At 39.9% G+C, this 13,383-nt stretch overlaps 1 protein-coding gene across 1 annotated transcript in view; it reads right to left on the bottom strand.

Annotated features, from left to right (window-relative positions):
• The window catches only part of LOC144688505 (transcription elongation factor A protein 1-like), a 43,804-nt gene that overhangs the window by 17,372 nt on the left and 13,049 nt on the right, over nt 1–13,383 (bottom strand). Inside the window, exons 4-5 of the mRNA XM_078555162.1 lie at nt 11,495–11,582; nt 9,980–10,110 (exon numbers count right to left, since the gene is read on the bottom strand). Coding sequence (XP_078411288.1) covers nt 9,980–10,110; nt 11,495–11,582 — 219 coding nt within the window. The remainder of the gene's footprint in view (nt 1–9,979; nt 10,111–11,494; nt 11,583–13,383) is intronic.

Here is a 13,383-nt window from a genome sequence, read left to right as displayed (position 1 = left end):
TGAAATCCATGGCCAGGATTTTCAGTTCGGCATGTGGGTGCGCGCCCGATACATCCCGACGTATCGCACTTGCGCGATATTTCGGTCAGCGGACGTGCATGGAGTTCGCTGACAATTAGAGGGCCGTTAAGCCAACTAATTAATTGAGAGATTCTCCCTGCCCATCCAACCTTACGGTTGACGGGTGGGCGAATAGGCCAAGCTGCCTTTGCATTTTTTGCAAAACCTTATCCACGGGCAGGATGAGGTTTCAAACAGTGATAAAAGAAAAAGATTTTCAAAACTCATTTTTAACATGTCCCTGCTCATGTGACATGAGGGGGCATGTTTTCTTTATTTTTGAATTATTTATTTTTGATGTTAGATGAGGTAAAAATTCTGCCCCATGTCACAGAGATCACTAGATCTTTCACAGAATCAGAGTGCAGAAGGGGCCCTTCGGCCCATTGAGCCTACACCGACACGTGAGAAACACCTGACCTACCTACCTAATCCATTTACCAGCACTTGGCCCATAGCCTTGAATGTTATGATGTGCCAAATACTCATCCAGGTACTTTTTAAAAGGATGTGAGGCAACCTGCCTCCACCACCCTCCCAGGCAGCGCATTCCAGACCATCATCACCCTTGGGGTAAAAAAGTTTTTCCTCACATCCCCCTAAACCTCCTGTCCCTCACCTTGAACTTATGCCCCCTTGTGACTGACCCTTCAATTAAGGGGAACAGCTGCTCCCTATCCACCCTGTCCATGCCCCTCATAATCCTGTACACCTCGATCAGGTTGCCCCTCAGTCTTCTCTGCTCCAACGAAAACAACCCAAGTCTATCCAACCTCTCTTCATAACTTAAATGTTTCATCCCAGGCAACATCCTGATGAATCTCCTCTGCACCCCCTCCAGTGCAATCACATCCTTCCTATAATGTGGCTACCAGAACTGCACACAGTACTCCAGCTGTGGCCTCACCAAGGTTCTATACAACTCCAACATGACCTCAAAGATAAAAGCAAAAAACTGCGGATGCTGGAAATCCAAAACAAAAACAAAAGTTTTTCCAGGTATTTTTGTTTTTGTCCAACACAACCTCCCTACTTTTGTAACCTATGCCTCGATTGATAAAGGCAAATGTCCAATATGCCTTTTTCACCACCCCACTAACATGCCCCTCCGCCTTCAGAGATCTATGGACACACACACCAAGGTCCCTTTGTTCCTCAGAACTTCCTAGTGTCATGCCGTTCATTGAATACTTCCTTGTCAAATTACTCCTTCCAAAGTGTATCACCTCACGCTTTTCAGGGTTAAATTCCATCTACCACTTATCTGCCCATTTGACCATCCCGTCTATATCTTCCTGTAGCCCAAGACACTCAACCTCACTGTTAACCACCCGGCCAATCTTTGTGTCATCCGCAAACTTACTCATCCTACCCCCAACAGAGTCATCTATGTCATTTATATAAATGACGAATAATAGGGGCCCCAGCACAGATCCCTGTGGTGCGCCACTGGACACTGGCTTCCAGTCACTAAAGCATCCTTCTGTCAGCACCCTCTGTCTCCTGCAACTAAGCCAATTTTGAATCCACCTTATCAAATTACCCTGTATCCCATGTGCATTTGCCTTCTTTATAAGTCTCCCATGTGGGACCTTGTCAAAGGCCTTGCTGAAATCCATGTAAATTACATCAACTGCACTACCCTCATCTACACACCTGGTCACCTCCTCAAAAAATTCAAATTTGTTAGACGTGACCGCCCTCTGACAAAGCCATGCTGACTATCCCTAATCAAGCCTTGCCTCTCCAAGTGGAGATAGATTCTCTCCTTCAGAATTTTCTCCAATAGTTTCCCTACCACTGACGTGAGACTCACTGGTCTGTAGTTCCTTGGCTTCTCTCTACAACCCTTCGTAAATAGCGGAACCACATTAGCTGTTCTCCAGTCCTCTGGCACCTCCCCCGTGGCGAGAGAGGAATAAAAAATTTGGGTCAGGGCCCCTACAATCTCCTCCCTTGCCTCCCTCAGCATTCTGGGACACAAATCATCGGGACCTGGAGATTTGTCCACTTTTAAGCCTGCCAACACCTCCAATACCTTGTCACTCTCTATATCAATTTGCTCAAGAACCACATAGTCTCTCTCTCCCTGAGGTCAATACCTTCATCCTCATTCTCTTGGGTGAAGACGGATGTGAAGTATTCGTTCAACACTCTACCGATGTCCTTTGGCTCCACCCATAGATTGCCCCTTTGGTCCCTAATGGGCCCTACTCTTTCCCTGGTTATCCTCTTCCCATTGATATACTTATAGAATACCTTGGGATTTTCCCTACTTTTACCAGCCAGAGCTTTCTCATATCCCCTCTTTGCTCTCCTAAGCTGTGGGCAGCTTTCTTCGAGGTCAGTGGCAAGAGCCGTCGCTTCGCCACTGACCACAAAATCTGGGCCATTAATTTGTCTGTTCTGTCCTCAGATGCTGCCTGACTGACCTGTCGTACTGTTTTTAAGATAAGAAATTCATAATAATTTTGAAGAAATACAGCACCATTCTGTGGAGAAACCAAGAATAGCAGGCATTGCGGCATTCTCCATTGATCTCAATTCTAACTCAATGATCTATAATTTTATATATACATTATGAGGCAGTACAGTATCTAATATTTGCAAGTTACTAATTCTCATGGCCTAATTGCTATCCCAATTCATATGGATTAAGGTTAAGAGCCCAGAAAATACGAAAAATGAAGTGCACAGCCAAAGCAAATAGATGGTTTGTGTTTAGGATTTGATATTGGGAAAGGGAGTGGGGTAACATAGCAACATTTACTTATTATTTACATACAAAGTATAAGAGAGTAAAAGCAGGGGAACATTTAGGCATTGGTGATCATAATATAGTGACCACAATATAGTACACTTTATGATGATGATAGAGGACATAAGTAGATACAAACCAGATTTATGGTTTGGAGAAAAATTGATTTTGTGGGGCTGAGAATAGAATTTGGGAAAATAAATTGAGCAACTATATTGGGAAATAACAATGTAGAATACTGAGAACATTTAAAACCAGTGTTCAGAGTGCAGGGAAAATATACTCCGCTAAAGGGAAAGAGCAAACAAATCACAAGTGGAACTCAATGGATGGATAAAAATATATGGGAACAACCGAGGGTTAGGAAGAGGCATACATCAAGTACAAAGACAGCAGAGGAGTATTTGATAAGAGAGAATAAGCGGAGGTTAGGAGAGAAGTAAAAAAAGAAATTAAGAAAGCTTAGAATAACTATGAAATTAAATTAACAAGGAACATAAAACAAAAAAAAAAGTAAAATATTTTACAGGCGCGTCAATTTAAGAAAAGGTTGTAATGGGAATAGGACCATTAAGGGATAGACAAAATACCACAGGTAATGATAGAGACATGGCAGAAATATTAAATAATTATTTTGTTTTGGTATTTACCAGGGAGATAGAACAGAACAGGTAGACATGACATTTAAAGAAGAAATGGGTAATGAAATGAGTGCACTTAAAATTTAAAAAGGGTATGAATTGAACAAGATAAACAAAGTACAGGGTCCCTGATCTGGATGGATTGCATCCACTTATTTTAAAAGGATCTAGGGAAGAGATTGCAGAGCTAATACTACTACTATTTATTAATCCGTCACAAAAATGGTGTAGAGCCAGATGACTCGTGGATAGCTAATGTAATTCCTACATTTAAGAAACGGAACTGAATACGTCCAGGGAATTACAGATCAGTTTACTACTGCTGGCAGGAAAAATAACGGAATCCTTACTAAAGGAGAGAATAGAACATCCAGAAATGAGATATATAATAATGAATAGTCAGAATGGGTTTCAAAAGGGAAAATCTTGCTTGATCAACCTTACTGAATTTTTTTGAGGAGGTAACAGAGTGTAGACAATGGCAATGCACTACATGTGATTTATCTGGATTTTCAAGAAGCCTTTGATAAGGTGCCCCATAACAGACTGATGAATAAGGTCAGAGAATGTGGAGTCAGGAGATGAGTGGAAGAATGGGTTGCTAGTTGGCTTCAAGACAGAAAGCAGAGTGTGGAAGTAAAGGTAGCTTTTCTAGAGTGGCAGAAGTTGGGAAGTGATGTTCCACAACGATCTGTGCAGGGACCACTGCTGTTCAAAATTTACATCAACAATTTGAACTTTGGTATCAAAAAACACAATTTCTAAATATTGCAGATGCCACGAAATTTTTAGGTTGGCTGGGGGCGGGGGTTGACAGTCAATGCCGAGGAGGACTGCAACAAGTTACAGGGGTACAGAATAGGCAAATAACTGGTAAATCAAGTTCAACAGAAGTAAATGTGAGGTAGTGGGTTTTAGTAGGAAGGATAGAGAAGTCACTTATTACTTGGAAGAAGTAAATCTAGGTGAGGTGGAGGAACAAAGGGACCTGGGAGTACAAATGCACCAATTGCTGAAAGTTGTGCCACAGGTTATCAATGCCATTAAAAAAAAACATTAGGCTTTATTTGTAGGATACATTTGAAAAGTAGGAAAGTTTTGCTAAACCTGTATCGAACCTTAGTTAGACCACACTTAGGAGTGCTGCCTGCAGTTCTGGTTGCCATATTATAAAAAGGATACAGAGGCACTGAAATAAGATTTACAAGGATGATACCAGAAACATGCGAGTATACATATCAGAAAAGGATTGGCAAGCTGGGACTCCTTTCTCCTGAAAATGGGAAGGCTTGGGGTGACCTAATAAGAGGTCTTTAAAAATTATGAAAGGTTTTGCTAGAGTGGATCAGAGAGAAAGTTTTATTTTGCGGGGAATAGCGTAAATAGAGGAGGCCAGCAATCAAAGATAGTCACCAAAAAATCCAGTAGGGAATTCAGAAGAAATATTTTTACCCAAAGAATGGTAAGAACGTGGAAGTCATTACCACAGGGAATGGTTGAAGCGAATAGTACAGATGCATTTAAGCAGAAGCTAGACAAGCATTTGAGGGAGAAGGAAACAGTTAAAATGGTGGACTTAGAGGGGAAATGATGGGAGGAATTGCAAGTGGAGCATAAACACTGTCATGGAATGGTTGAGACAAATGGTCTGTTTCTGTGCCGTATATCCTATGCAACATAAGTATTTTCTCAATTGTAAAGGTTTTCTGTATAAAAACCTAGCAGATGCCAAAGCAAAAAACGTTTTAGGCATTGACTGTGATTCATTCCATTGCAGCAAGTTCACAAACTTGGGCTTTGCATCTGCATAGTCAACCTCCAGTGACATTTCAGGTAGTGGGGTGGCATGTGTTTGGAGATTCTTCCACGAGCAACCATGCAACTGCAGGGCCACTTTTCCCTGTAAGCAGGGGGAACTTTTTGGCACTTTACACTTCCCACGTTGGACTGGCCTCCGATGGGCGTGGGAATCTACAATCCAGTGACCCAGGGATGGCACACAAAACAGACTCCGTGATTGTGTTTTGAGAGAGTGAACAGGTTGTGGCGCAGTTGAAAAAAGATGAATGCAAGGCTGGATCTGGGAGCAGGCACATAGGAAAAATAAGTTACTGTCGCTACTTCAGTCAAAGGGACTGATTGACCAGCATCTATCATACAGTGCACAGGGTTATTACTGACGGTTCAAATAAAGGTGCTTTAGGTGGATCTAGACAATCAAGCCTGTCGTGAGCAGAGCCAAGGAGGTTCTTTTGGTGAAGACCATGCCTATGGAACTTGGGTTGGTTGGGAGCTGCTGTCAGGTGACACTGAGGAGTGGCTAAATCCTTAAAAAGGAGCTGGAATTCTACCTGAGGAAGTTCGGAGCTTTGAGGCTTATATTTGTGCCATAAATGCTGAGTGGACTGCCATCCATGAAATCTAGCCTTGTTGCACCTGCTATTTAATGTGCAACTTATAGTTTACATTGGTGGAGAAGAAATCAGTTAACGTTTCGAGCCTTCACGGCCCTTCGGCAGAACTGAAGCATAGTTAGGAGAGGGGTGAAATATAAGCTGGTTTAAGGTGGGGGGGGCGGGGGCGATGTGACATCTTTTGATTATCTGCTCCCATCACGGCTTGCTTATCTCCACAATCACCACACCCTCAACTTCTCTCTCCCCCGCCCCCCCCCACCTTAAACCAGCTTATATTTCACCCCTCTCCTAACTATGCTTCAGTTCTGCCGAAGGGCCGTGAAGGCTCGAAACGTTAACTGATTTCTTCTCCACCGATGCTGCCAGACCTGCTGAGTTTTTCCAGGTAATTCTGTTTTTGTTTTGGATTTCCAGCATCCGCAGTAGCTTTTAGCTTTTTGTTTTTATAGTTTACATTGACTGCACTTTGCCGGTTAATTCACGTTTAATTTATATTGATCCTGCTTTGATTTTTGAAGTACAAGTTATAAGTGAAATCTTGTCCATTGGTTTTCTCATTGGGGTTGTTCAGTAAATTTGGTCCTTTTGGTTTGTTGGTCTCCATGGGGATCATAAAGACTAATGGGAGCTAAATTATGTCAGAATACTAGATCCAATTATTGCCCACTCTGTAGTTATGCTTCAGCTGAAGATTTCATTTGGCCTTTACTTACCCTGTGCAATGTCATGAGCAAACAGCTAGTTCTACAGTCAAAACCCTGCACCTGCAAGCACACCGTATTAACTTCTGCCATTATAAATTGCTATGTCCAAAATTGTAACAAGAGTCCGTCTACACAAAATTATTGGGCTTTAATTACATCCTCCCGGCAGTGGAGGAACTGCAATGTCACCACTGGTAGGTAGCACAAATGCGTGGTGACAAGTAGTTTTCATTATAATGTGAACATAAGAACTTATAACAGAAATATAAAAATAAGGACAGAATGTGGGACTTTAAAATTAGGACTGCATTACATCAGCGAGCCCCAGTCCAATTATAGCCTAGTCTCTCTACCTCTCTAACCTTACTTAACCTGAGGAGTACACTGGGTTTGGACTTTGAGTTTGCAACACCACAGGAGATTAACTAATTCCATCAATAAGTATCTTTAGATTTGCATAGTTGAGCTGAATAACAGGGATGCACTTAAGGGGAAATTTGATAAACACAAAATAGAAAGGAATAGAAAGCTATAGAGAGTGGCTGAGAGGGGGCTCAAGCACAGGCATGGGCTAATTGGGCTTGTTTCTATGTAATTCTTTGTAACATTTCTCCATTCACATAACCACCAGTGACTGTTACTTTGGGAAAAAAAATGCATTTACTTACTAAGGTTTTGTTCCAGCAGCTATGTTAAAATATACTTCAGAAAGGCAGACAATTGAGTTACACCAATGCAGAATTACTGGATAAATTCTGGCACAATACCTTCTGACCTTTGCTCCTCACTGCTGAGTTGTTTATTACAGCAGTATCACCATTTGACGGTACCAAGTAAAAGTTCTGTGCTCCCCTACAGAAGCAGTAAAACTAATGGGAGACTCGCAACCAGATGTTAAGATGCCTCACAGCTATGAACTCAACAATCAATTAGATTTCAGAGCAGCACACCCACACTCCCTTGCTACTGCCTAGCAAATATAGTTTCATGGTTTCAAAGTTGAGGAATTGTTGAGTTAGAGAGAGAAAATGAGGAAGATGGGTAATAAAAAATAAATTGCATCTCCTGTGTCAAGTCACGCATAAGTCATGGAGTCATTACGGCACAAAAGGAGGCCATTTGGCACACTGAGTGAATGCCAGCTCACTACAGTGCAATCCAGTCAATCCCATTCCCCAGCTCTGTTCCCACAGCCCTGCAAGATTATTTTCTTCGAGTGCCCATCTAATTTCCTTTCAAAACCAATAATTGCCTCCGTTTTCACCTCCCTCATAGGCAGCAAGTTCCGGGTCATTACCATGCATTGCATATAAAAAGTCTTCCTCACATAAATCCTGCATCTCTTGCCTAAAAATTTAAATAGGCGTCTCCACGTCCATTTTTATTGAGATGGAAGACCAAGGCTAATAAAGCAGGACACTGTCATTGTTGAACTGGTAAAAAGAACAAACCTAGAGCAAGCAAGCAATGTATGGGCAGCTTGGGAGTTGAAAAGAAAATCTCACACTTATATAGAGCTTCATCCTCAAACATCCAAAATAACTAAACTTAATTACTATTAAAACGTAGTCACTTATTATTTAAGCAAATGCAATTGTTAATATGCTCACAAGAAGTCCTACAAACAGGAAATGAGTAGGATGTCTAGTTCTTGTGACTTAGGCACAATCTGAGGGAAGAATGTTGGACAGAACAGCAAGAGCATTGCCTGTTCCTCTTTTTAGAAGGAAAAGACCTGCATTTATATAGCACCTTCCACATTTTCAGGATGTTCCAACTACTCCACAACAAATTAAGCACTTTTGAAGTGCAAGCATGTTATAATGCAAAGAAAAACAATAGCCATTCTGCATTTAGCAAAATCTCACGAGCAGAAATGAGATAAATGATCAGAATTGTGTTGTAAGTGGAGTTAAATGTTAGTCAGGGTACAGAACATTCCTGCTTTTCTTTGAAGTGATATAGAACATCTTACATCCACAAGAACGAACAAACGGGGCCTCAGTTTAACTTCTCATTCAAAAGGCACCTCACGTAGCGCAGCACTCCCTCAGTAGTATATTGATTATGTTGTTACAGAGCGAGAGAGAGTCGCTGAAATCCTGTTTCTTTCCCAACTCTCCGCAATCAGTAAGCTTATGAGAGGAAGATGTGTGTTTTTAATCGTCGAGTGCGTGGGCCATTTGAATAAACAGCAACAAGCTTATTCCAGGTTTAAATGAAGAGATTTATTTATTTAGGGACTCACCCCTGCTGCTGCACCTTCTTTCTGCAGTCAACATTCAAAAATTATAAAGGGACAAACATGGCTGCCTTACCGCGTGATTCTTCACAACTCTAGTTCCTTTTCCCAATATGGTCGTTATCTTGGGTTGATTAGCCATGTCCTGGTTTACTGTTTGAAGACATTTAGCCCGTGGCGGGGCGGGGGGTGGGGGTGTGTGTGTGTCAATCACCTTCTTTGTTTAAACAAAACCCCATTCAAATCAGAAATGTCTAGGAGATGCGTAATGAACACCTTTTAGTTTGGAATAAAAGCAAAATACTGCAGATCTGAAAAGAGTAAAGCTGACTGAAGAAGAGTCATACGGACTCCAAAAACAGAAATGTTAACTCTTTCTTTCTCCACAGATACTGCCAATCCTGCTGAGTTTTTCCAGCATTGCTATTTTAGTTTGGAATGCCTGTTGTCTGTCCTCAAGGCATAGCCAGACTTACAGCCAGTTCTTGAATACACAGATCAGGTCATCTGACTCCCGACAGTCATCTTTTGAAGCACATATTGTCCATTTTAAAAAGAAAAGTCAGTTCCAAAAGATTCCACACTGGGTAAAGTTCATATTTTAAAAGTTATGAATATGACATGCCTTTACTGGGTATGACAACGTTCTCAAGAGTTTGGACTGGGGTTCAACTCATGATCTTTTGACTTAGATGAATCTGAGTGCTAATACTGAGCCAAACTGACACTTAGCCTGAAGCCTGTAGAAAGTGAAGAGTTGGGGAGGAAAGTAGTTTCATGGTTTGAAGGTTTAGGGAACGAATGATTTCGAAAATTGCAATCTCGATTTCAAAGCAGTTGGGAAGTAAAGAGCTACATTCATAATTCAGGCAGGAACGTTCAGATGTTAGCAGTATTGATAATAAGAGAAAGGCAAAAAAAACATTTGATGGAAGAGTGATTGGAAGCTAGAGCTGAGAAGGATTTTTTCATCATTTGACAACCTTTTTTCTGTGTCTCTTCCAGGATCTTGAAGAGCCTCCTCAACTACAGGAATATTTGAGGACAAAATAAATATATTGAAACAAGAGAGAAAACCAGGCAGCTTTAGTAATGAAGGAGATTTAACAGCTTCAGCTGAAGGAATAGAATAAGAGATTATTGTATATTTCACTCACTGTCTGTTTGGAGAGCAGCCGACAACAATTCTCTACACTTATTGCGGACAGTATCACTCGTAACAGGAATTGGTGGAAATGTGGTCATCTTTGGAGTAGTGGGTGTCCTTGGTTCTTGTCTCCTACTACAGCTACAAGAGATGGAGGTTTCATTAATTGGGTTGTTTATTCAGTAAAAGCACTCATCTTCAAAGGATGTGTCATCAGTACTGATCTGATTTATGGGATACCATCCTCTTTCCATGCAAATATCTAAAACAAAAATATTAAGAGTTTTCACATTTGGTTACTTAAGCTATAAAATAAGTTATTCAGATTGTTGCAGGTAAAATTTAGCTAACCTCTTACATTAGCATATAGGTGAAACTGAGGAACATGAAATTAAGTGATTTAGATGTGATTAGTTTTCAGTAACTATCAATGGTTTGCTGTTTTAATCAAAATAAATTGCTGACTTGTTTATATTTCCTTATAGAAAATCATTCCATTCACTAGCATGAACTATCAAATATGTGAAATCAATTGGCAAGAGAGAAACTATCAGATCCACTTGTGAACCACTATTTCAGTTCATTAATTTAAATTTTAAATTTGCTATTCTTTTCAAATTTGTTCATAGCTCAACACCACCAAGAGGCAATGTTTGAATGTTCTTTGGATCTCAAAAATCCTCAAAGCTACAATTAAAATCACTTTGAATGAGAAAACCTAGTATGTGGATTAAAGAAAACAGAGGAGAGCCAAGACCCCACAATATATCTCTGCCACCATCAACATCTTCATCATCACCGCCAATGCCTCCGCCACTGCAGTACCACCAATTCTTCCACCTTCACTACCACCAATTCCTCCAGTGCCTCAACCTCCAGCACCGCTGCCACCGCCTCCACTACCAAGTTTAGAACCTTTAATGTAGTAATAAGTATCAAAGTGCTTAACAGAAGAGTCAACAAAATTGGACATCAAGGCATTTAAGGAGGCTTAAGGAAATATTAGGGCGTAAGACTAAAAGCTTGGTTAAAGAGTTGGATTTAAGGAAAATATGAAAGGAGAAAGAGAGTTAGGGAGAGGCTTAACAAAGTAATTTCAGGGCCTAGGGCTTGACAGCTGAAGGCACACCACCAATTGTGAAGTGATTAAAATCCAGTTTGTTCAAGAGGCCAAAATTGGAGGAGCGCAAATATCTGAGGGTTATAGGGCTGGAGATTACAGAGATGACAAGTGCATGGCAGGATTTGAAAACAAAGATGGGAATTTTAAAAATCAAGGCATTGCTTAACTGGGAGCCAATGTAGGTCAGGCAGTACAGCGTTGATGGGTAACAGGGTTTGATGTGAGTTAGGGCATGGAAAGCAGTATTTTGGATGATGTCAAGTTTTACAGAGGATAAGCAAGTCAGAGAAATTACTTCCAGGGAGTCTGAAAATAGTTACATAAGCAACTGTTCTTATAAAAGGAACTGTATATATTATGGAAGGTAATTAACTTAATGTTAAAAAGAAGCTCCAAAGTGACCTTTGCTCTGTTGAGTCTGAACTGTTCTTGGAAGAAGTTGAACATTCTTTTTTCTTGTCTTCAGCATCTTTATCTCCTGCTGGGCCATCTGTAAAGCATTAATTTAGACAAACATCAACTACAGTGCTTTGAAATTAACATGCCATCCGTTTAATATAGTTACAATCACTGGGCTTGAGATGATCACAACTATGTAGTCAGTGTCAAAAGGTTAAATCTTCTTCCACGACATCTGTGCCCTGATCATACGTAAATCAAAGTTGACTACTAAAACCAAAAAATTCAAAGACGTTTGCTACCTATTACTATCTGGAAATAATTTTAGTTGTAAATTTCTGTTACAGAAGAAAGCCTAGGGAATGGATTTGTTTTTAAACATATAGCAATTCCCATGTGTCCAATTAAAAACTTAGACCTATTGTCAGCCAAATATATAACAATTCCTGTCTCAAGTATCTTCAGCTCAACAACCAGGCTAATACAAAGTATTTGACATTCATATCAATGAAGGCGCACTCAAACCAAGCCCATAATGTCTGTAGAAACAAAAGAGCTTTGAGTGTAAGAGCATCCAAAATTACATGCCTTCAAAAATGACTGATTCAGTTGAAACTATCAAGTTCTTTTTATTAAAATCAAATACAAAATTATATAGCAATATTCAAAATCATGAGAGGTCAGAGAGAAACTGTTCCAATTGGTGGAAGGATTAAGAACCAGAGGACGCTGATTTAAGGCGACTGACAAAAGAGGCAATGGTGACACAAGGTAAAACTTCTTTATGAACCAAACGGTTAGGATCTGGAATGCACTGCCTGGGAGTTGGATCATTATCTGAAGAGGAAAAATTTCCAGTGCTACAGGGAAAGGCAGGGGAGTTGAAATCAGTAAATTGCTCTTGCAAAGAGCTGGCATGGATATGACAGGCTGAATGGCCTCCTATGCTGTAATTATTCTGAGAGGCTTATTTAATACTAAAACCACTCCAACGCTGAGCTTTATATTTCAAATACATATTTCGCCATAGTGCACCCTTTAAATTGTAATTTACAGCTCAAATCACTCACCTTGTGTATAACCTGCTACAGAACATTTTAAGTATTAACTAAGGCAAACCATGTTCAAACTATATTAACTGAACAGTTCACAATTTGCAAGAAGTAGAAACATAATACATTATTCAACTGAGAATTCTTAACTGATATTTTGTTAATTTTGGAGATAGAAATTTTTCACTTCACAGCATTAACAATTTTAGTTGCTGAAAATCAGCTACTTGAATATAGTCAGAGCCAGCTAAAATTCTTCTGCTTTTGAGCAATTGTTTATAACTTATTTTCATAATAATTCCAACTATGCTAAAATCCAAGTTTTTATAGTACACACTCATTCAAATCATTATACATTAGACCTAATTAGGATGATCAAATACCAAAATGTGAAGATAATCAGGTGTTTAGTTTTACAATTAAAATTTTAGCCCTTGCAGTCAGTACAAAATATTTAAAATAAATGCTTTTGTTTCAACCTACTGAAAATGGACATCTAAATTATACCGCAGCTCCCAATTCCTTAGAAAGAGCATTCAAAAAAATAATTTTCCCAATAGTCTACTCCAAAAATAAGAATAAGGAACCACATCCATATGACAGTAGAGACTTCACATTTGTTAATAAATACTCTTATGCTACTAGTATAGAGTTTAGTGCCATACAGAATAGATCAGCCCACAATTTTCTGATAACTTGTGCCTTAGTAGTGGCACATTACTATGACAGAATTCCCATGAAATTATGTATACATGTCACGTGCCACATCTTACACCACGCTAAAATTCCTGGCACCCTCTACACCATTACTCACTGAAGGATTGCAAGTTTCACAGTAGC

This window comes from Cetorhinus maximus, chromosome 13 (assembly GCF_964194155.1).
Source record: "Cetorhinus maximus chromosome 13, sCetMax3.hap1.1, whole genome shotgun sequence".
In the NCBI taxonomy this organism is placed as follows: Eukaryota; Metazoa; Chordata; class Chondrichthyes; order Lamniformes; family Cetorhinidae; genus Cetorhinus; species Cetorhinus maximus.
This window is presented reverse-complemented; position numbering and strand designations above follow the sequence as displayed.